Source organism: Perca fluviatilis, chromosome 14, assembly GCF_010015445.1.
Source record: "Perca fluviatilis chromosome 14, GENO_Pfluv_1.0, whole genome shotgun sequence".
Taxonomy (NCBI): Eukaryota; Metazoa; Chordata; class Actinopteri; order Perciformes; family Percidae; genus Perca; species Perca fluviatilis.
In genome coordinates, this window is record NC_053125.1 from 10,612,919 (window position 1) to 10,637,541 (window position 24,623).

The following is a 24,623-nucleotide window of genomic DNA, read 5'->3' on the forward strand; positions in this document are numbered from 1 at the left end:
AAGCTGCGTTGTAGACAGAAGGAGAGGGGAGAGGAGGAGGAGGTGGAGGCAGATCGAGGAGAAGTATGAAGAATATCCCCGGTATCTAAGCTAACAGACGGGAAGAGCATCTCGTCCTGCCTCGCTCGTTAGGGGCCGACTGGAAACGGAGGGAGGCTGAGGACAGGATGGAAGAGAAGAAGCAGTTTCTTTGTGGGGTGGTGGAAGGTACAGTAAGATCGGCCGTCTTCGTAACTGACCTCCTGTCAGATCATGTGATTTTTTTTCTTCTTACCTAGCTAGGTGAGACGATTTTGAATAGACCACCGTTTGACCTATATTTAAGCATTGTCACTTACTGCAGGTGAAGGGGAGTGGTAATATGTGTATGAACAGTGACGTACGTAGGTTGTAAAGGTCTTGATGAGATGATGTGGTGGTGATCAGCCAGGCTTGAAGTGGAGATCAAAGAGCAGGCGGTGTGAAGAATTCAGTAATGTCTGCTGGTTCCAAGGCTGCAGCCCAAGGAATCTGGATAATGGCTAATGGTAACGAAGATGATGACATTTGATATTGAGAATGATGGTGAAGGTGAAGCTGATGATTGAGAAGGTAATTATGATAATAATGACTGGAGACTGTGATGATTTGTTGGGATGACATGACAGTTTATGGTGATGGTGGAGGTGCTGTGACAGATGATGTGAGAAAGAACACTATCAACAAAGGATGATGATAAGTGGTGATAATAATGATGAGACAAGGAAAATTGAAGGGCCTCAATAAAACAAAAAAAAATGCCAATGAAAAGTATTGATGATGATGGAAATGGTGGGAATAATGGAGATACAAAAACAGGAGGGGATAACCACAACACTAGCAGTGGTGATAGTAATTACATTAATGACGCTACAGGTTAGATGCCAATGACAAAGCGGGGTACAGACTAATTACTGCAGACAATGGTGATGAAGAAAAAGCAATTGAGTTTGAGTTTAGTTTATTTATGAAAGGGAACAGCGCAAATTAATAAAACACATGATTTCCCATGGGTTAAAAAAGCCAGAATTAGCCAAAAGGCTATTTTTCATCTTTAGTCCCCTGCCCTCGATGTTAAAAAAGGCTTTTTTTTTTAAATACAAAGAGACAATGATTGATGATGATGATAACTGCAAAAGAAGGAAGGTGGTAATTGTAATATGAAGACATTATACTGCAAATATGTATCTCATTATATGCTGCAAGTATAGACCCTGACAATAATAACATAAATATTGTTTTCTGTGTAAGAAAATTTTTAGGATTTCTGATGTTTTTTCACAAGATAACAATCTAGAATCCTGAATAGCATGAACAGGTGATAAACTGCAGAAATGTTCTCATCATTTGTGTCAGTATCACTTCTGAATCTCTGAGTCATCAAAAGACGGCACAATTTATACAAATGATTCAATGCTTATTACTTTTTACAGTTGTACAGTCATGAAACCACACTGTATTGTGTTGAGTTATTATGGAGATGATTATGTGATTTCATGTAATCACAAGTAGACATAAAGGTGCCTAGTCAAAACTGTTGGCTGTGGGGAGAACAGATCGATCTGCTGCTAAAATGAAGTGGAAATACGTCATCTTTGTATTTAAGGTCTGTTTTATCGCTAATTAATCGATTAATTAAGTCTATGAAATGTGAAAAACCACCACCAGTCCAATCCCCCATATGTAATTCAGTGACAAAAAAACAACAGAGAAAAGCAGCAAATCTTCATATTTAAGAAGGTGGAACCAGCAAATGTTTCTCATTTTTGTTTATTCATCATTAAAATTGTTGCAACATTTATTTGTTTTAATGAATTTTTTTCAGCACTGTTCTGCTTGTCCACCGTCTCAACTTTCCAGCTCTATGATTTTTAGATAATCTGGTTTCACACCCCTTTGGGATGTGTTTATTTTGGAAATTCATATTGCAATATAGACCTTTTTTCACGGCAGACATGTTGACATGTCCTAGTAAGAAAACCACAGGTGTATTCAAAACCATTGATGACGGCTGCATTCCACTTAGGAGAGGCCCTGGTATTGTGCATGCTGACTCACTGGAACAGCTTACTGGGACACTTGATGGAACTGAGACATCGTTAAAGGTTATCTATTTCAGCTGTGCTTTTCCTACTATGACAAGTCAAAATGTCTGCTGTGAAAAAGGTCCATTGCATAAGCACACACACATCCAATAGAGTTAGTAATTAGGTCTGGCTTAGTGGGGAGCACTCTGCAGGACACACACACACACACACACACACACACACACACACACACACACACACACAGGTAGTGCACGTGGACACCAAAATGCACACTCCCAACGTGCATGCAGGAGAAAGCAGACTGGATTGTTAGTGGATCAGATTTACTTCTCACTATGACCCACTTACTGTACACACTTGCACTCACGCACACGTGCGCACACGCACGCACGCACGCACACACATATACACACACACACACACACACACTGCAGACTTATTCCTTATTAACAAAAATGAGGGACACTGGAGATGCTCCCATTTCTAAAAATAGAAAATGTGATGGAGGGTGTAGCTGGAGATAACAAATGCCTCTGCCAAACACAGAGGGGATGTGACCAAGCGAGCACTGGAAGAGCTTGCATACATTCAGTACTGTAGCTGTGTTCAGTAGTGGATAACTGTCCAGTTTGTGATTAATTGCTACAGAGCTTGGAACAAAAAAAAAAGTAGAGCCATAGAACCTCATTATATGATGTATGCTACAGTATGTCTGAATATAAAAAGTGTGGGAAAATAACATTTGCTGCAAAGATAAAGTAACATGTATTTAATTTTTTTTCCCTCTGCAGGTTTCTATGGGAGGCCATGGACTATGGATCAGAGGAAGGTTCTCTTCCAGTGGTAAGTCTGTAAGCATTCTTTAAAGTAGCTTGAACACTGAAATGAACCAGGTGTCTGCAAGCCTGCATGCACTGTACTGTCTGTGAGCACAAGTGCCCATACGTCTAGTTAACCTGGTCGGGGGGGGGGATTTTTTTATGTGGTGGTTCTTCACATAAGTAGTGTGAGCTCAGCGACTGACCTGACGCCTGTGGGCTGAATCCAGTTGCAGGCCTCTATATCAGTGCCAGGCAGACTTGAGAGAAATCACTGATGCAGAATGACTCCCTAGCAAAGGACAGGCTCATCCTCAGTCCTGAGGCTCAGCCGTGGATGACAGGAGGGGGATAGGGAGGGGGCAGATACTGCATTTTGCTGTAGTGGACGGAGAAAGAGGATCGAAGATGGGATCATTTTACTCCATAGATATTATTTCAGCCATATTAGCAGTGTTTGGCAGTGACTTTTCCTCTGGGGCAACATAAGGTTTCATTTGTGGATGAATTGTAATCACTTTGGTGATACTTTACCTTTGCATCTAGTGCCATTATCAGGTCTAAAAGTCTATATTTATAATTTCTATTTCTAGGTCAACATTTCCATAAGGTACAGCCTCAGCTGTAGCTCCAGACTTGCATCCGAAAGTGCAGTTTATTTAATGGCACAAATATTCACTGTTTCCTCCAGAAGCCTCTTAAAGTTAAGATGACCATGGAACTCCACAATAAAATGTACCTTATTATTATTATTATTATTATTATTATTATTATTATATTACCTATTGAAATGTGAGAAAACTCTGGCATACTATGCTGCCTTGCAAACGAAGGACGAATGAATGGTAATAAAAATAGTCCCCCCCCACACATTTTCTTAAACTGGAATCAGTATATTTATATAATCCTAATACAGAATATATGTGTCCTTGTAGCCTTTATAGAGGGAATATTTTGCTACCCGTGGCTCTTTATTTAGCAACATCTTTTTTTTCCATGCAGAGACTTTCACACCAGGGAACTGCTCAGCACAACCACACTCTTTGTGTGGAGCGATACCAGTGAAGTGCTATAACAGGCTGTCTTCTGCAAAGCACAACGTAGAATTTATGGAAAAAAAGCCATTTAAAGCAGATAAAATCAGCATCCAAGATAATAAAATGTTCTATGCAGTATGAGACAGTGATCTAAATAAGATCAGCAGGGTCATGAGCCAAGTCTCTTTGAATCTTGACTAAACAAAACCAAGGCAGCTCCTTTACTGAGACTGCCATGACAGTTTTAAACAGCTCCCAAAGAGACAAGCTCTTTGAGCTTGAATCAGCTCGCAGTGATTTCCATGACAGTGAACTACAGTAGAATACTAAAAGATCATTTCCAAGTAAGAAAACACACAAAGTGCCATTTTAGACAAATTAATGAAAATGAAAACATGAACACGCTGATAATGGGCCAACAGTGTGTTGAATATGAATTGATGCTCTAATGAAGGATGTGGCATTCCCTTTTTATGTAAATTTATATTACCCCATGTGTATAGCGTGTAGTTAGTAGGGAACCAATTAATTGTTGATGACACACTGATTTTACAAACGAGTGAAGCTACCTAAATCCCTGTTGGGAACTGTGACACAGTTTTGTGGTTGAACAGCCAATAGTGACAGCCGACTACATACTCCCCGGAGATACGTTGTTCCCCCTGCTCTCTGCTTTCCTCTGCTCTTAAACATTTGGGACCAAATCCTTATAGCACACCGTTTCTGTTCCTATTCATGTTACGATAAACCGTATAAAATATAATATTTTGAAAACAATCATGATCATCACACAATCATCACTATAATGTGTCCCTAAACTTCTATTGATGTTAAGGTGATACATGCTGTACTATGAGGATGAATTATGCTTCACAGCAGCTGAGTGTGTGGGGTTTTTTTAGGTTTATTTATAGATCAGCTTTTGTAGACTCGAGTGTTGGGTGCAGGCAAAATTCATACATGCAAGTTTGGCAGATTAGGGCTGTGAATGTGTGAACAGTATGAAAGTGTGTGTATGCAGCATGTGTGTACCTGATTGTGTGTTTTAATGGAGGTAGGTTGCAGCCTTGTGGAGGCGACTTACATACCATCTGTCCAGGAAATGAAGCAGGGAGAGAGAGAGAGAACATAGTCCACCCACAAATGGCAAGGATGATGAGAGCAGGTCCCTGTCCAGACAGAGAGAGAGAGCAATATTCATGTTTCTGTGCGTGTGATGCAGCTATTGTTTCACTCCTAGTACTATGCTCTATTTATAATTCAGGAGATCATTTCCTGCAAATGATGCGGCCATGGAGCCCCACGATCGATACAGTGGATCTATTTTCTTGCTGCTTGTTGTTTTGAGTATTTTCCCCCTCCTTCTATCCTTGTCTCTCTCTCCATGGCTCCTACAGTACATTCATTAAAATTGTGGAAACGATGGATACAATATGTACAGTTGAACAGTTGAATCGATTTATATTTTCAAAGTTTTTGAAAAGTGATTTGCAAAATATAAAGAATTTCAAAGTTCTCGCACTCTAAAAAGCTTCATACACAGGTGTGTCGGACCTCCTCACTGTAAAAGAAACAAAACAACAGATTTGAAGTTGTTAAAAAGTGCTTAAATCAAGCAACTGTCAGAGGTGGTTGCTGGGAAAAAAAGAATTTTCTTCCTCTTCCAATTCTTGTTGCAGATTCACAGATTTAGCAATGAAATGACTAAAACTCTGAAGCACTTCAGTTACATTCTCCCTCCCCATGCCTCCTCTGTCCATGACTTTCTGTGCCAGGATGCAAAGTTGGGGGTTGAACACCTACCTGTACGGCCCAAAAGATGACCTGAAACACAGGCTGTTGTGGAGGGAAGTCTACTCTCATGAAGAGGAGGGTAAGAACATCCCATTCATCCATCCATCTATCCATCTGACTATCTATTCAAACACTTATCCACCAATATGGGCATCCAAGTCTTACTAAGTCTGAGAAATTGCAAGCTGACTGCACACTACAGGCTTACTGGTTTCAGATCTGTACCAGAACTGCCCTAGGACGTTTGTCTCCAAACAGGGGTCAATATTATCTGTCACAAATATAAAATTGCCTTTTGACATACTGATAAATTAATTTTTTATAACCATTCTAAAGGCATCAACAGTTTTTATGTTACCCTAGAAGACTGCGTGATGTTCGGATCAGATCAGAAACATTTACATGTTGCATGAAGAGTGATGTTTGGTGGTCATGTTTAGAATTCTGAGACATCTGTAATCATCGTCTCTCAGGTCAGTTGCGTACTCTCATCAAGGAGGCCCAGTCGAGAGGCCTGAAGTTTGTTTACGCCCTCTCACCTGGTCAGGACATCGTCTTCTCCTCTTCCTGTGACCTGACACTACTCAAACGCAAACTGAGACAGGTATGTGACACAATAAGATAAGGAATACTACACAGGAATAGGCATGTAACAATTATTACATCATTTTTTTATATAATCACGGTTTCTTTGTTTAACTGCAATTCATTGCTGATAATAGCTAAGGTCCTAAGGGCTATGACTGTTCACTTAGATATAACCAAAAGATGTATTCTAGGGATTCAAAACTTTCATTTGTTGTGATTGAATACATACATTAATATATAATAAATACATTTTAAATTTGACTGAGACAATTATATTGTTAATCAAAGAATTATTTCTGAGACAATTATTTTGAATTATTGCAGCTCTACACAGGAGTGTAACTTTTTTTTCTTTGTTGTATCATTTGAGTCTCTGACACATAACCTCTTCTCTCTCTCCAGGTATCAGACCTGGGTTGCCAGGCATTTGCCATTCTGTTTGATGACATTGATCACTCCATGTGTCAGGCTGACAGCGAGGCCTTTTCTTCATTCGCCCATGCTCAGGTCACTGTAACCAATGAGATCTATCGGTTCTTGGGGGAACCAGCCGTCTTCCTATTTTGCCCTACAGGTAGGAGTGCTGGAGTTAAATTGGAATGTTTGTGGTTATTAAATCTGGCTTTATTTTTTATTGCTGATGAAATATACCTGTTTCTCTCTCCCTGTAGAGTACTGTGGTTCTCTGTGTTCTCCCAGTATATCAAAGTCTCCCTACCTGCAGACTGTTGGAGAGGACCTGCTCCCCAACATAGCAGTGATATGGACAGGTGAGACGCATGTCACATTTCCATACATCTATTAAATCTATTATCGATAAACTAGTTGATTTAACTAATTATAATTGATAGAAATCACACATTTCAACTGTGTAATGTGGCTGTATTCCTGCAGATATAAACCAGAGTCAGTTTCTTGTTTTGTGTTTTTTTTTTTTTGCCTCATTAGTTGGCCTGCCGTCTGTTGGCTAATAACAGCACACACTGGCAAATGCAAATGACATGCAAATAGGTGCAGGCACAACTCCACACACAACCTCCTCCATTATCGCCTACTCTCTTTCAGTTCTTTTGTTGCATGTCTTTATTTTTCTATTTTCGAAATATTCTCCGGCAGCCTCTTTATTGTTGAAGCAAGATAGTTACAATTTGACTTGGTAATGTTACATTGTGAGGTGGAAAGAGGACTAAATTAGCAACACAAGCCCTGATGTCCAAACCAACATTTCCATCGACGGCACTTTGCAGCCTGTGCATACAACTGATTATTAATAATAAAAAGCCTATGCAATCGCCTTTCTCAGCGTAGCTTCACTACACTAGAAATAACCAGAAAAGAGACAAAACTGACACTAATCAAAAAAGACTTAATAGAGAATAAATAAAGTCTATGGACACCACAGCGGGTGCAACAAGCCTTTTTAAGCCAGTTAAATGAAATAGTCTGACACTTCTTATAGAATCAACGGCAGAATAAAACGTCACCGAGGCAACAACACAGAGCTGTATAAACAGTATGAACTCCACAGTGGATGCAGCCACAAACACCAACCCAAACAGACATATTAAAGCAAAGGAGAGACTGCAGTTTTTAGTAGCACATGCACACAACTACGTTGCTAGGCACCACAGTGGTTGTTCTCATCTGGAGAGTGAGTTCAGTGGGTTTGTTGTACTCACCTGTCTGAACGTCATTCTGTTGAGTCTTGCGCACTGCAAAGTCCTCCACAACCTGCTCCAGGTTCAACTTCTCTGCTCGTTCATTCTCAATACATGATATAACCAGTCCGCTCAGCCTCTCCGTCCCAGTATAACCAGTCCCAGTTTCTCTGTGTTCCTTGAGCTGAATGAGAACCTGCGTTCGCGGGGAATTCTCGTTTGTATCATGTATCATTTCTGGATTGTGACCTTAATGGAGCTGTGCCCTCCTGCTGCCGCAGACAAACTAGCAGCTTCTTTTCTGCTGCAGCTGCTGATTTATCGCCGTTCTTTTGTTCCATTTTCACACAGTTTATCAGGACTTTCATGTGACTTTTCTTTTTACTCTATAGCAGATGCGATTTGACAAAATTATTAAATTTAGTACACAGAAAAACAACTTTGTTACAATAAGGAGAGTAAATGTAATGTAACTTCCACCCCTGCTTATTGGTCTGAAAGTGCCTGAGGAATAAGGAGAGAAGCTCCTGTTGTCTCCCTCAGAATTCAGCGGTGTTTAGGCTTCCACTTGTCAACCTTTTCTCTTCACTCTCGGCCCCACAGGCAGTAAGGTCATCTCCAGGAAACTGTCTGTAGACTGTCTGGCTGAGGTGGAGTCTGTCCTCCAGCGCTCCCCGCTCATCTGGGACAACCTGCACGCTAATGACTATGACTCCAGACGTCTCTTCCTGGGGCCTTTTAAGGGCAGAGAGCCTCAGCTGAGAAGCCACCTGAGAGGCCTGTTACTCAACCCCAACTGCGAGTTTGAAGCCAACTACATCCCTCTCCATTCGCTGGCGAGCTGGTACAGAACTGGAATAAAGGAGAGGAAAGGTGAGGTGATCATTGAAGGGAAGGATGGGGCAGAGAGGATTATGGAGCAGTTGGAAGTAGCAGTGATGAGACCGGAGATGTCCCGAGTTAATAAACTATAATTAGCTCTGCCAGAACAGAGCCATGTACAGTTAGTCCCTTTGCTTCCTGGAGAAATGTTTAAAAAGTCAGTGTTGCTTGGCAACTAACACAATTTTGTCTGATATCACTTAACAAATAAATGAAGTTGTAGGAATTAAAGCTCCATCTGTTGTCCTGGACAGAGTTACTCAATAAGCTTTCAGCTGTATTTACACAGAATAAAAATGGTTCCCTAATACAGAGTTACACAATTCACCAATTTCATCAATCTCCATCATCTCTCACAGCAAAGTGGATCTATTTACAGAAATTGTTAAGAGATGACATCTTTCAGATTAATCTATTTCATACAAAGTGAATTAATTCTTGATGTTATATATTTGAAGTATACTGTAAAGACTTTGTTAGAATTCTATGATAGTGGAGCTGTTATAGCCCTTTCATTACTTTAATCTGACGCTTGTTTCCTATTCATTGCATTTCATTTACTGTTACAGTAAAACACATGAGAATGCTGCCAGAGAAAGAAAGAGGAAACAGTTGGATGGAAAAATGTAGGAAAGAAAACCACTGTAGCTTGTAATGCGGTTCTGAAGACGAGCAGGGAGAGGTGGTGATGGAGGAATAATTGTGTGGTGTGATGAAGGAAGAACAGGAAGGTCCCTCTGTGGAGGAGAAACAAGGCAGAGAAATGGGCTTCAAGGGAGGGGATGAGAAAAGAGATGAAGGGGAGGCTGAAGCCTGCGATGTGGATGGAATTTTTATAGAGACATAACATCTACCAGCGATAGCTGTCGTTTCAGGCGACATCATTGATAGTCACGGATGAGAAAGAAGCCTTCTATGTCTTCATTCCCACAGATAATTTTCCAAATAGAGACATGACGTAATATAGCAGTATTTCCAGCATACTGTAAGGGTATGTTGGCAAACAGCAATTGCAAATGTCAGGTTTTGGCGTTAGTCCTGTAGAATCTCAGATTAAAAATATATTTTCTCAGTTCAGTTTATCCATCAATAGAGCAGAAAACACAAGATAAGTTGTGTTCTGAGAAAGGTGTGTATCTTCTTTTCTGGTCTAGTATTGCATACATATTGCAGATACAGGAGAGGTGTGTGTGGTCCACCAAAACATGTCCAACTGAAATTAACATCACAGACTGTGATTGTGCAAAGGAATTTGGGAGTGGTTTTCCTGTACTGAATGAATATGAGTAGTTTAGTATCCTCATATATAATATAACAATGTTTTTAATGGTCTAGATGAGGAGTGTGAATACTGTCCTGATAGAGCTCTGTCTGCTGCACTACATGATTGGATGCAGGAACTCAACCAACCACTACAAGCAGGTAAGAAACTAGGATTTGGTGCTGTGTGTATGTTGACATTAGACTGGACTCAAACTATTTACCTGCTCTGTCACTTTCATGAATGAGTGGACCAGTGAAATCAATTTATATCTTATTGACCAAATTTGGAAGGTTACAAACAAAATGTCTTTTGGCCACAGTGTTACATTTGTAACATCACTATTTTTTTTGTTTTTCCTTTTTTTTAATCATTACAGGTCGACAGAGCACACGAGCAGACCAGCGTTCCTCTGCTCCAACAACTCGCTGTAAAACTCCTGACAAATCCGACTGCCCTTCCACAATCAGAGAAACCTCTGCTGTGGCCAAGCTCCCCGTTTTCCCCCTGAACTCCAGCTCACCCCCATCATCACCCACTAAGGTCAAGGGGGAGACGGAGGGACGAGGGGGGGAGAAGAAGAGTCAACCCAATCACCAACCTCAAGGATCCAGGCCTAGTGCACCCCCAGGCAGGGGACAGAAGGCCCAGGGTTGGGTGCTCTGTGGTGGGAAGGGCCTACTAAGTGAGACCCAGGTGCGGCTGCTGGTTGGTCTTTATTATCTGCCCCACGAGCATGGCCCGTCTGCCCAGAAACTGCTGCAGGACCTGACCTGGCTGAAAGCAAACTGCCACCTGGTCAGCGCCAACAGCAAGAAGACACCGCCTCTGAAGGTAAGTGTGTGTTTTGTGTAGATTTCCTGTTGGTGAAATTTAAATTGTGGAGTGCAGGATTCATAATTGTGCGTGTTTTTGTGCTTTTTGTACGTTTTCTCAGATTGATGAGTGGCGTGGCCGGTCCTCCAGGGTCCTGTCCCTGTGTGAAGACATAGCACAGCTGCACTGCAGCGTGGTGAACGGGGCCAACAGGGCTGTGCTCTATGACCTTTACCCTTATGTGTGGGACCTGAGGAACACAGCTCTGGTGGCAAAAGCATTCATATGCTGGCTGGGTGAGTCTAAAGAGAAGCAGGAAACTATGGGAATACAGAATAACAATGTGCTTGACTGTATTGTACTTCTATATACTGTGTGTGGTTACTATTGTCATACTGTTACTGGGCTGTACAATATAGCACTATATTGCACATCTTCTATGCTATACTAGAATGAGTCCAGGACTTGAATAGCTATTCTCTGGACTCGTGACTCGACCTCAAGCTCAGGTAATGGTCACTCGACTAAGACTCGACTCAGACTCTTCTTTGGTGACTAGGACTTGGACTCAGAATCAAACACTGGGGACTCGAGACTTGACTCGGACTCGACAGTTGGTGACTCGTCTACAGCACTGACAAGTAGCATGCTATGCTATACTATTCTTTGTTATCCTACTATAACATACTATATAGTCTAATCTAACCCCCCACTCACCTATCTCACTCAGATGGGCGTGTGCTGAGTGACAGCTCCACCCTGGCCACCTGGAGGAACTGCTTCCACTGTGAGTAGGCATGCCCTTCTAACTCTTAGGGCCCTATTTTAACGATCTGAAACGCAAGTATGAAACGCAAAACGCAAGTACTTTGTGGGCGGATCTCGGGCGCTGTTGCTATTATACCGGCGGGATAAATGACTCTTGCGCCCGACGCAAATCTAAAATGGGTTGGTCTGAAGTAGCTAGGTGTGGTTTGGGCGTAACGTGCAATAAACCAATCAGAGCGTCATCTCACATTCCCTTTAAGAGCAGGCGCGCTTGTTCCATGGCAGATTGCTATTATGACGGCGGATTTGCCTGGCGCACGCCACCGGGACTACATTATGGCCAAGCATGCGCCCCTAAAATAGCATCTGAATAACGCGCTACTGACTTTAGACTATAGCGCCACTGACTTTAGACCAGGTTGTTCCTGGTCAGTGGCGGAATTGTTTTCTGAAACTGCAGAATAGCACAAAGTAACGTTTGCGACGGAACACGCCTCCTCTTTTCGCTGAACCGCCCCCTGGAGCGCAAATACATTCCCTAATTTACCGACGTGCGTCTGTGGAGGGAAAAGTCCGCTGTGCGTCGGGTGCAAAATAGGAACGATACATGCGTCGGTGTACAAAGGTAATTGCGCTGAATGCAAGATAGGGCCCTATGTCTATGCCTGAAATAACTACAGTAACTACAAGTAGCCTCTGCTGTACAAATCATTCCTATCTAAAGTGAAAATGTTCCACTATTAACCCAACATCTAATCATTATTTCTCAGCACTAGCTTAGATGAGCTCACTGAACCACCAGTTATGCTTCAAATATTTATGGCACCAGCATAAAAACTGAAAAAGCAGTTAATTTCAGCTGTCATCTCTTGAGGAGATGTAATGCGGTTAAACACTGCACTATTATGCTGGCATGAATATTTAAAGCTGATTTAACTGTGCCATCATTTTTCGTCTGCACTGGCATTTCATGATGTCATCTGACTGACATTTGGTTCTTGTCTGTGGAAGGGTGTGGGAAGACCACAGGGGCAGACCAACTGGGAGTGGAGTCAGAACCGTGGACGTTCAAAGGGGGCGTGTCTGGGGAGGTGCAGGTAGGGTGTGTGTTTGTATAGCACAAAATGTACATAGGTTTTGTGAATTAATCCTCATGTTTTTTTATTGTGCATGAGTGCATGTTTGTATATTTTAATTATTAATGTGTCATTGAAGTTCAATCGTTTTAAAACTGCGTAACGTCTGTGTGTGCGTGTGTGTGCGTCCGTGCGTGTGTAGATGCTCCTACCAATAGGCAGCAGCAGTGATCTCTTCACTCATCCTCCTCCTCTCTTCCCTACCTCTCGTCTCTATAACATCAGGCCCTACCACAGCAAGGACAAGGTAGGAGGAGTCCCTCGCAAATGGTAGCGTTTCACACATAACGCCAGGATTATTCATGGAATATCATAGAAGTCGTCAAAGAGATGCATTAAAGATAGGGAAAGTCAAGGAATATTTTAGAAGTTTGTACAGTTGCAATCACTGCATCGAATGCGTGACTTTAGCATAGCTACTGTAGATACCATACTATTTACCCCTTTAGAAAAACATGGATGCACCCTGACTTAGTGATATAAAGTCATGGAAGATTTATAAGATTTTCTGACAGTGCCACAGTAGTATAGTCTCGTGAGACCGTCCTTATCTCGCGAGCTCCAGTTTTCCACTCGCAGATCAGTCTGGCATCTTGGGATAGAGAAAATTTGGAGCCGTTCGCCAAACGACCGGGCCAATCAGCGTTGGTTTTGAGGTGGGTTAGGTGGTGATAGACAGATGGTTTATCCAATCAGCTAACCAGTATTTTCAGACAGCGGTAGCCCCAATTCTGTTAGCCACTCGCTAATGCTTTTTTTCTCTTGGATCCTTCTTTTGGAATATGGACCGGGAACCTGAAATGGTGCCTTTGATTCGTAAATTCTCATTACACAAACGGCAAATATTCTTTACCGACATGTTGCTTGCTTGCTGAGCTAACGAGCTATGCTTTGCCTGCAGCAGCAGGGGCTTGTGGTTGTATTTTCATACGCTTCGTTGATCTGATTGGTTGATTTGGCCCGTCTATCACCAATATAGTTGATAGATAGATGGTTTATCCAATCAGCTAACCAGTATTTCCGCCCCTTCCCAAAAGTTCTCCAACGGAAAGTTCCCAGATGGATATGCCGAGCAAATGCGAAGCAATCCATCTGGCGGAGTCAGGTTAACAGTAGTATCCTTAAATGGAGAAAAGAGTTCTTAAAAGACCCAGATTATTCAGTCACCTGGACATTTTTTGTTTAACATTTACACACTGTTGTAGGGAAACATACATAGTGTAATAGTCTGGGGCATGAAGCATGAAATAATGGTTTCATTGTGTGTGTGTGTGTGTGTGTGTGTGTGTGTGTAGTTGGAGTTGTATCGGATGGTGCGCCAACTCCACCTGAGGACTCAGGGTGGCCAAGAGTCCAGTGCTTCCCACCCAGATATCGTAGGAGACAGGTGTGTGTTAGAGAGAGAGAGAGAAAAAAAAAAAAAAAAAAAAAAAAAAAAAAAAAAAAAAAAAAAAAAGAAATCTTGTGCTTTGCAAAAACATTTCCACAATGGACATTTACCATATTGGAATACTACTGTATACCCACATATTCTTGAAATAGTAATGTCTTTGATTTCAATAGATGTCTCGGACCGTGCCTGGCGTTGTGCCCAGAGTACTGTTTCATCCTGGAGGATGAGCTGGGTGCGTGTGGCTGTGTGTTGGGCATTTTGGATGTTCGTTCCTTTGCCAAGCGGTGTCAGGCCAGCTGGATGCCTGCCATGAGGGACAAATACCCACCTAAAGGGGGCAACACACACCCCAACACACAGGTGAAAGTCATTAAACATAATTTTTTTTAACCTTACTGTAACTATTCTGTCCTTCTGAAGGGTACAGGAGTGTTACAGACACACCGAACACACAGGTGAAAATATGCACATAAATGTTGAGACATACTGTACCTGCAGTTACACCATCTGGATCCCTCTGTGACGGACTAATAACACACGGGGAAGTGGGTGGCACGCACAGGTAAACAAAGCAAGTGACAACACATACAGATTAACACACACCACGAGTGTAATCTATGGACACTCTGGGATCTTAGCTTCTCTATGGTCAGTGCACAACATAGACATACAGACCTGGCAACCAGATTTGTGTTGCAAGGCGCATGTACTGTAACAGTGATGCAGTTGTAAACAGCAAGAATAGGTGGTAGTTTTGGTAGAGGTAAGCATCAGTCAAATCAATCTTCCTCTTGATTGATAAGACATAATTAATTATGTTTGAGTACAAACGAGTAGTAAAAAGTACACAATTGTAAATATAGAGCACTTACATTAGTACGGTATTTTTGTCGAAAAATGGGGTGAGATACTGCGCTTGGTTCCAGCGTCATCCACCATGACAAAGAGTTGAGTGATCTCAGGCAAAGAGCCAGACAGAGCCGGTGGTGAGCAACAGGGACAGTCAGTCCCTGACATCTGTGGAGGACTGATCTGCCCACTCTGTGCGTCATGGTGCACACTGACAGTCCCACTTTGGATGCAGCCACAGGTGTATGAAGGTAGAAGCGATTGCATGGCATCTGTTCCTGCTTGATTAGACATGGGAACATAACAGCATGCAATTAGTTTTAGTTACTTATACTTTCCTTCCTTCCTCATATAGCTGACTCTGCCTTAAGATATGTTTTGTGAGCATCTCAGACAGGAAGTACATTAGACTATTCACAAAGGTCTATGTCTACAAAATAAAAGCTGTGGATGCAGCAGAGACTGTTGCTGTTACAAGGCATTGAATATAAGGTCAAAATAAATTTAGTGACATTTGAATTGATGATTATTAGTCTATTAGTCTCTGTTTATGTCATTTTGTTGCTAAGTTTCTGGATAACTTGAAAGTGTAGGCGCAATCAGTCAAATATGGCCCGTTAGGAACATCTAGTGGCAGCTGTTGGAAACTACAACAACATAGGAATATATGCATGGCGTACGCGTTTCCACAACCCTCCATCAAACAAGCAGTGACAAGTAAAAATGTCCAAACATTTAAGATGAATAGGACAAAGTTAACTGACTCTACCTATCATGATATTGTGAGAGTGTCCCTGTGTCTCTCCTCCATGTAGGACTTGATCCAGCTGATGGAGGAGGACCAGGGAGAGTACCCAGACTCTCTCATCTATCACTTCCCCTCTCAGCTGCGACTGGACGCCCTGCCGGAGCTGGTGGACGTCAGCGTCAGCCGCACCCTGCTCACTGCCCTCCTCACTGCACTTAAGGCCAACGGTAAGGACAGGGTGTTGTTGAGTCACTGTATCAGAGTGTGTGTCTTATTTGCTTTCAACTGAAACTGGAAACCATTAACCCTCCCTTCTGACAAAATGAAGGTATATGGTACAACATGAAATATCCACATACCTCTGTGCAGCGTGTGAAAACCTTCTCTGGAGGACTCTTTTGTCGATATTAGCATTAGTGCTCACTGGCTCAAGGCTAAACAGAAGAGCAGGAAAATTTGGCAGGTTAAAGCATTGTCGTAATACCACTTAACATGTTTTCACACCATTACATTCGGTAGTTTTAAGCCTGCCTGCGGATATTAATCCTGAATGTTAAAAATCTGTGTTTTTAAAATGTTCTATGACAGGCTCCCTCAGACTAAAAGATTCTGTATGGTGCATTGTTTTTACATCTTTTCTGTGTGTGCAGGATCTCAGGGTGTGTTCTGCGAGGTGCAGCCAACAGACCGTCAGAGGCTGGAGTTCTTGACAAAAATGGGCTTCCTGGAGATCCTCAGAGGAGAAGCCAGGAGCAGAGAGGGAGTGGTGTTGGGAAGGCTGCTCTGAACATCAGCACATACTTACACACCACAGACCATGCAGTAGATACACAGCGTGTGAACACACACACACACACACACACACACACACACACACAAAGATGTTAGAAACAGTATGTTCAGTACAGCTAGAGAAGGCTAAGCTCAGCAAACAAGCAGGATGTGTATTTTCTCCGTCAAGAGAGAAAACCTTTATTAATTAAAGGGACAATCCTGGATTCCTTTGAGTCTGTGTGGCAGCAGTAATGGGCATAAACCCAGAGGTTTCTAAAGGATTAACAAAATATATAAAAAAAATTTTGATTTTAAAGCTTCAGCAGAGCTGTGCTAATCTTTCGTGGATTCCACCCCTGGCTACGGATTACAAGATTTAGTCACAAGAAAGTCAACGACAAATAGTTTGAGATGGGAGCAGAGCAGTAGATCACAGCAGCTATGTGGCACGTGTCATTTACACATGTATCTTTTTGTTAAAGTGGCTGTCATTATTTGTATTGTATTTCTTCCTGTATGTGACAGGGGTTGCTGATCATTTTCATCCAACCCACTCTTTGTAGCTTCATATTTACCATACAGACACGAGAGCGGTATTGATCTTCTAATCTAACTCTCGGCAAGAAAGCTAATAATGGTATTACCCAAAATGTTGAACTATTCCTTTAAGTTGAGGTTGAATAATCCCCTCCTGTCCACAACCATGGTTAAGATGCCACAGTCGATCTTTTGCTCTACTCCCTCTGCTTCGATCATAAACAATACTTTTTTCCTTAAAAGTTAGGACGTTGCTTTCTAGCTCCTGTCCTGTTGGATAAATAGAGTGTGCTGACAGCAGACTGGACCCAGGCACAGCGTCACTGTTTACACTTGATTAGTTTAGTTGAATGTCTACACATGAAGAACAAAACATTGTGCGGATGTTCACAAAGTAGGATACAATGTATGCCGACATTGACACAAACAGACATTTAGAATTTCAATGGAATGCTCGAACATGGCAAATTAATAATTTTTTTTAAATGGACTTTTCTCATCATTATAGCTATAAAGAGATAACAACATGCAAGTGCATGCACGCTACAATTCATCAGAAAAACTAAAAATAATTTCAGATTGTGCATGAAAATCATCACGCAGACACACACCTGAAGTTTACACCGGGTTCAATTGGATATAATAGATACCTCTCCCTCATTTCAAATATTGTAAAATGACCAGTGAGTATGTAAGGTGCATGTGTGGGTACTTTGTACATGGTGTGTGAGTGTGTGCAAATATATCAATTAAGACAGCTGTGTCATTCTGCCTTTTATTCTGAACCATATCTAACACACACACACACACACACACACACACACACACACACACACACACACACACACACACACACACACACAAAAAGAAGCACAACAGCACTAACAATCAAATCTTCAACTGAAAGTACATAGAACTACGAATGTTCATTTTTTTGTAATACAGCTAAAAAGACACTGTACTGTTTGTGCAAGTATTTATATTTCTACTTTTTTCTGTTTTTAATATTACGCTAGATCAATCACAGACTGAGAGGCACTTTTGTATCTTTTGTCTTGTTACCAACCTCATCACCATCGTCTGTGAGGTAGTTCATAATAAAAAAAATGTAGTCCCAGAACAAAAAATGATGTAGACAACAAAATCTTGAAAGCACTGAGACAGAAATGCATGATGTAAAGAAACATTTTAGAAGACGTTATTGTTTGTGGAAGAATATGACTTCACCTGTATGAAAAAAAAGCTCATCTTTTCATACTTTTTTTTTTTTTTGTACATTAGACTGGGATATATGGTTTGTATGTGAATGTAAACATGTTTGTGTGTTTGGGAATAGATATGTTGATGGGAAATATAAATAAAAATAATCTACACAGGCAACATGAAGCACTGTGAAAAAAAGACAGTGTCTAATGAACCACCGAACACCTTTACTTTTTCATTTAAGAGAATTTAATTTTAATAAGTTGAGATTCAACAGTTGCCTTTAACTTCTTGGTCTAAGCAGCTGACCACTCGGTCCATTTCAGAAACCCATCACTTGTCATCCGTGTGTACTAATCGTCTCACAGTCTGCCTGCATTGAGATCCATGTACTAACTGTTTCTACATTGAGTCCCAGTGGAGTGCCATGTTCTAGTTTGTCTATGCAGGGTAATGAAGAGGTTAAAAATAATTCAGTCTGTGTTTTTGTTGACATTAGCAGTTAAACTGTCATTTTAACAACGACAATGATTTTATTGAACTCACCAGTTGATTTCATGCCTATTAAAAGACTTTAAATTGGCTGTTTCGTTGGCTTTATTTCTTATCTGTCACGGTGAGTGAAAACTCTTACTTACTGGAATAACACAAGTGGCAAAACGTGGTTGGAAATGTTACACATGCAATGGAAATGGTTGGTTTAATATTTAGAGGCTTATATATAACAGCTGTGATACCTCAAACATTTTCAACATTTCAGGGCTGAACACATACTATATCACCATCTTGTGAACAAAACTTCCTCAAAATGTTGAATCTACTTTTTTTGTATTTATAAAGAATCTATTTATTAAATGTTTATAATAAATATGTATATATGTATTGTATCCAACACAGAAAGTACTGATACATTACTCTGTGAGTGTGTGAGTGTGTGTGTGTGTCTGTGTGTGTGTGTGTGTGTGTGTGTGTCCTAGCGTTAGACATCAGTGCTCTCCCTGTCTGCGGTGTCCCCAGCTTCCCATTGGCTGTGGGAGCACAGGTTGTGTTCAGGAGCCATGACTCGACCAATAGGGATGCGGTACGCTGCTAAACTGCCGGTCAGCAGCAACATCAGTGTGGCTGTCAGAGTAGATGCCCAACTGCATGCTGGGAGACCAACCTAGGGAAAGAGAGGGTATAGAGTAATAGTAATAATAATAATAATAATAATAATAATAATAATAATAATAATAATAATAATAATAATAATAGAGCTTTTAATAAATATGAGAGAGTGAAGGTAGTCAAGACAGTTTGAGAACAACCTCTATACTTGAGTTAGAGTTGAAGAGTTTTAGCATTAGCCTCCTTCCTGTTATGTTGAAGAAGGTATAAAAGATAAGGTGTGTTAACTAATAGACAAGTAAAATCCCCTGTATAGTAACATCTGTTTATCTGCAGAGTTTTATTTTTTGCAATCTGCAATTTTATAATCGTCAAAATAACAGCCCCCACTGCCTTGAAAATCCTGCTTTTTCTTACACCTGAAATAATATAGCAATAAACTTTTGACTGTTAAGTGTGGTCACAAGTACAGCAGACTTAACACTTTCAGCCCAGAGGGAAGTGCACTGATCATTTTCACCACCCTAAGCCTAAAGCATTTCTAGTTCCAACCAATTGGAAGTTTGGTAACGTTCTACAATCATGCTATTGCTACAGCTAAATCTGAAGCCAAAATGTATTCATCCTAGGCTTAAAAAAATGGAAAGAAATGTTGAAGGCTTCTCGGTGCTGCTTCATACACACAATGCTTGAGGTGTGTGTACTTACAGTTCCCAGCAGATTGCTCAGAGCGATGTCAGCATATGCAGAGAGGAAGGCTGCGTGCAGAGGAGAAGACATTAGGCTAAATATATCCTCAAAACACTCACTGTGTAGCTTTCCTCCAGGCTGCTGACATATATACAGTAGCTGGCGCAGTTTGGCTGCAGTTGGTCCTGATAGGAGACAGACTGGAAGCTCCGATTAAGACCAATCTACCTAATGTGAGTAGATTAGCTCTCTGTCAAACTGCTCAGCACTAATGTCCATGGTGCTTCAGCTGCAATTTCAGATGTGTTGTAAATGTGTTTGTCTGTACTCATGAATGAGAGCAGAGGGGGACAGGAAAGCTCAGTCTAAATACATCAATTAAATCAAACTTTATAGTGACAAAATTACACGAATTATTTACCAAGTACAACCACTTGTCGCAGAGAGACGCATAGAAATTGCCAAAGTACATGAAGGAAACAAATGACAGTAAGGGGATATGTGTATGGAAACAAAGTCCCTTTACAGTACAGTGAGCAGGCTAAATAAGCTGATATGTTACATTTAATTATTTTTTAAGTTTAAGCACATTTTGACTGTAGTCATTAATGCCAATGTGTCCCTGTTTACAGAACCCTTTACCTCCTTAAGAAGGAATGATTCATCAGCATGTGATTGATTAACTGATTTATTGAGAGGAGTTGCGATGTCGTAAGTGATATCTCCATGACTCAAAGCTCAGACAAATTACATAAACTCACAACAGGATGCCTTCCACACAAGCAGGAAAAACTGTCAGAGTCCCATCTCAACTGTCTGGATTCTACTGTTTAGGAACTAAGTTTTTATAGATCAAAAAGTATGAGCTTCTTTAGTTCCACAGACAACAGCCATAACAATGGGGTTGCATTGAGTCCCATTATTAAGTCTGAAAGATGTGGAAAATGCATATAACCTGAAAGTACTGAAGGTTTTCAAATAAAATATGTAATGCGATAAAGTTCAAGATGACTTTTTAAAAAGGTTATGCTTGTATGATTTTAAAACTGTTTCAGTTTGAGCAATGATCCTATTGTTGATCATTTGATATGCACTGTGCGGCATTAGAGTGTTTCAGCACCATGGACAGAGACAATGTGTTGTTGAAGCACCATGGACAAAGCATATCAAAGCAGTTTGTTTGTTTCTGTCGCCCTCCAGTGGCAGAGTACCATATGACAAGAATAACGAGAAGAGCAAAAAGATTGGGATTTATTCCTAAATCTGCTTGTTTTAATATTCATGCAAAATACAAGTTAGGTTAAAACATCTAAAGCAGATATTAGATACAAATGTGGTTCTTGTTTTTCTCCCAAAAAACTTAATTTTGAAAAGCTATTATGTATACTACACAGTATTAAAAAATACCACTAGTTAAGTTAGAGCAGTTAAGTTGAAATGATAGCCCTATTTTAGCTTCAAGTATGACAACCTTGTTGAGCTTGGTAGTGAGCATTCTTTGCAATGGTTCTCTATTATTCTTGAGGGAAAAAGCATGCTGTTTTGCAAATGTGTGCCAACTATAATGTATAACATGTCATAACCAAGAGTAATACCACATAAATCCTGAGCAAATCAGGATTTGATACAGGATTTGTGTAATGTAAAAGTTCTTTGAGGGCTAGTGGGACAAAAACTAAATGGAGAAATAAGGAAGAGGGATGAACAATATGAAATATGATAAGATGATAATTAAATTCAACATCATCATATGAAGATCACTAACACTGTCATTAAGCACAATAGAGAGCGCAAAAGTGTGTATGTGTGTGTGTGTGTGTGTGTGTGTGTGTGTGTGTGTTACCACTGGCAATGGCAAAGAGGTGGGTCCTCCAGCTGAAGGTGAAGAAGAGTCCTCCAACAGCCATACAGCCCAGAGCTCCATTAAACCCAGAGAGACCAGAGTACAGATAATCATGACGCACCGCCATGGATAAACCTGTCACACACACAGTCACATCTTTACAAGTCTAATTACAAAAAACATGAGTCACTCCTGGTTACAGATCTGGGAATCACAGAGGCAGAGGCAGTGCACGCACGCTCCCACGCACGCTCGGCTGTTGAAGCTGCTATACCAGAATTATCCATGTGGTGGCGTTAGACAAAAACTGTTGTATGGTTGCCTTCAGTAATTTGTATGTAACCTAATAAGGAAATGTTGATTTTCCCTTTCTATTCCCCATATCTACATAGAAGTTGTGTAACAGTGTTTACAGGATATGATGCACCACTAAAGAGGAGCTGCTTTGTCTCTTGTATTTATGATTTTTCCACTTTGGAAAAGACTGTGTTCAGCCAGTGGGCATGCGATGATGGTAAGTAAGGCTGGGTATAAGAAGTGCTGACAAAGGCCCGGCTTGTCCCTGTTACACTAAAATAAGCCTTCACATTTTTCAACTCTTTTACTGTAATGAGGCTGTACGGGTAGAGGAGAAAAAAAGAAAGCTTTGATGGAGACCGATGACACACGACTAAGAACCTCTAAGGAGACTTTTAAATTGCATAATTATTATTATGATAAATAAAATTTTAACAAGTCCTTACAATAATAACTTCAGTATCAATGTTTTCCTTTTTGGTATTACATTTCTTTTAGCCCTGATTCCATCATCCAGTCTCTGTGGTACTGCTGCACCGAGTATTGATGCAGTAGGTGGGTGAACAGCAGGTCAATGCTAAACAAACACTGTGAAGCTGAAGCTTTACTGTATGCAGACTGCACAAGGAGTATGCTGACCCAAATACATCTCAGGGAGGCCAGAAGCATTGACCGGTTCTCTGCTGGCTTTGAGCAGCATCTGCACCGTGTCTTTCAACCCACACATGAGGGAGAATAACAATGTCATCAGAACGAGTAGGGCCACTGGGTTCAGCTGCAAAGGCCAGCAAGCTTCATTCAGGATCAGCAAGCAGCACAACGCTTTGCAAAATGTAGATAGTTTTGGCCTCTCTGGCTGAAGTTCTCAAGGTCGTTTCACCTCCGACAACACCCAGCCTCACCGATGGTTGGGGTCAGAAGTCTGCTTCGTTGCACATTTAACCTGCTCTGTTACACCTATTTGGGCCTGTTGAAAAAGATAACCTGACTCAAAACACCAGAAAAAAAAACCACACTTGTATATCGCAAAACAAGGGTCGACAAAACAGTAGAAATAATGGAGTCAAACACAACACTGACTACAGCCTTAGAAATTACCAGTTGAACCAACTAGTAAACAATTTACCTAATAAATCGGTAACACTGTGTAGTTGGAATCAGCATTGTCAATTAGTTGCACTTTTGGGCATTTCTGCTTCCCGCTGCACACCATTCCAAAGGGACAACACTGCATGTGTGTGTGTGTGTGTGTGTGTGTGTGTGTGTGTGTGTGTGTGTGTGTGTGTGTGTGTGTGTGTGTGTGTGTGTGTGTGTGTGAAAGCAGCAGAGGCCATCCGTCCTGTAGCCCCGCCCAGCTACAGCAGCTGCCACAGCTCAGATTTAAACATTTTAATTTTAAACTGCTTACTGGCTGTTTCATTGATACATACAGAACTTATGTTTGTGGGAACATTACCCCTACAAAATAAATGGTGTATTCTCACTTTCCTCAGTAAGAGCAATATCATAAAAAATATTATATACAGTATATTATAAAACGCTGTGTGACTTGTGCAGAAGAGTGACCACCAGTAACCCACTATTTATAGATGTATAATGTATGTATAATTTACATACAAGTGCCCTAGGCTGAATGTGCTCCTTGGTGAGTGGGATAGAATTATCCTTTGCTCATTAGCCTTGTTGCATTGTCATGTCTCATTAGCATCGCCACATTTTGTTTAGAAGAAGCCCTTTCAAACCCATTTATGACTCTAAAATGCATCGCAGCCAAGCTGATGCAAAGATACATGACAGCAGTATAAATGTCAACATACATGTAGTTACCATTGCAGCAGCTACTCCACCACCCTGCATCTTCCCTGTATTAATACTGCATGATATAATACCACAGAATTCATCTGCAGTAACAGTACTTTCGGAAGCTCTTCTGTAGATAAATGAGCCTCAGGCTGTGCTGTGATTGATTTCCTTATTACCAGACATTGTGGGCTGCAGTTTAGCAATCTGGTCCTGAAGCAGACTGACCACACCCCAGTACTGCCTCCCCACTCTGTGTCTGCTGCTCCCTCTTTCCACTCTCTGTTTGCATTACCTCTTTCACAGCCAGTCTCTAAACGCTCCAGCTCGCTCTGCACTAATCTCCTCTCTTCCTCATTCCACACTTCATTATCTTCCTCTTCATCTTCCTGTTCATTGTCACCATTTCCCTTTGTTTCTCATCCACATAACTTCCCTCATTCCCTTCCTTGCTTCCTTCATCACACCCTCTCACTCTGCTCCCCTCCTTCCCTTCCCTCCACACATATGGGTGCCATTAAAGACTAATGGCAATGTGGGAGGGAGGGCCCAGAGGAT

The 24,623-nt window shown here is 41.1% G+C and overlaps 2 protein-coding genes and 1 long non-coding RNA gene across 6 annotated transcripts in view; 1 reads left to right on the plus strand and 2 right to left on the minus strand.

The window, feature by feature from the left end:
• On the plus strand, window positions 1–18,910 carry si:dkey-183c6.8 (protein O-GlcNAcase). Of its 3 annotated transcripts, none has more exons than XM_039823572.1 (17): window positions 1–207; window positions 2,858–2,909; window positions 5,697–5,794; window positions 6,189–6,319; window positions 6,706–6,877; window positions 6,975–7,073; window positions 8,565–8,834; window positions 10,179–10,265; window positions 10,484–10,938; window positions 11,042–11,216; window positions 11,651–11,707; window positions 12,700–12,785; window positions 12,967–13,071; window positions 14,120–14,211; window positions 14,388–14,577; window positions 15,882–16,041; window positions 16,465–16,601. In XM_039823572.1, exons 1-17 carry the CDS (start codon window positions 168–170, stop codon window positions 16,599–16,601), a joined length of 2,406 nt encoding a protein of 801 aa, XP_039679506.1. In that variant the 5' UTR covers window positions 1–167. The 3 variants fall into 3 exon arrangements, with proteins under 3 accessions (XP_039679506.1, XP_039679507.1, XP_039679505.1); XM_039823573.1 differs by lacking the exon at window positions 1–207 and adding an exon at window positions 506–591; XM_039823571.1 differs by lacking the exon at window positions 1–207 and adding an exon at window positions 2,317–2,374 and having other exon boundaries at window positions 16,465–18,910.
• Window positions 14,424–16,542, minus strand: LOC120573684. The gene is made up of 5 exons (XR_005641747.1): window positions 16,446–16,542; window positions 16,174–16,248; window positions 15,090–15,347; window positions 14,710–14,744; window positions 14,424–14,545 (listed from the first exon to the last, which is right to left on the minus strand). It is a non-coding gene; the product is annotated as an uncharacterized LOC120573684 (long non-coding RNA).
• The window catches only part of si:dkey-183c6.7 (urea transporter 1), a 26,496-nt gene continuing 20,432 nt past the window's right edge, over window positions 18,560–24,623 (minus strand). For both annotated transcript variants that reach the window (XM_039823576.1, XM_039823574.1), the window contains 3 exons: window positions 21,969–22,103; window positions 20,144–20,193; window positions 18,560–19,490 (listed from right to left, as the gene is read on the minus strand). In XM_039823576.1, the coding sequence (XP_039679510.1) occupies window positions 19,308–19,490; window positions 20,144–20,193; window positions 21,969–22,103 (368 nt within the window). In that variant the 3' untranslated portion in view covers window positions 18,560–19,307. The remainder of the gene's footprint in view (window positions 19,491–20,143; window positions 20,194–21,968; window positions 22,104–24,623) is intronic.

What these genes read in the sequence shown, in the direction of transcription:
- si:dkey-183c6.8 (XM_039823571.1), top strand. Translation starts at nt 2,332, where the DNA reads ATGCACACTCCCAACGTGCATGCAGGAGAAAGCAGACTGGATT. An exon ending in AGAAGACACCGCCTCTGAAG is followed by an intron (nt 10,939 to 11,041) that starts GTAAGTGTGTGT and finishes ACGTTTTCTCAG; the next exon opens with ATTGATGAGTGGCGTGGCCG. An exon ending in ACACACACCCCAACACACAG is followed by an intron (nt 14,578 to 15,881) that starts GTGAAAGTCATT and finishes TCCTCCATGTAG; the next exon opens with GACTTGATCCAGCTGATGGA.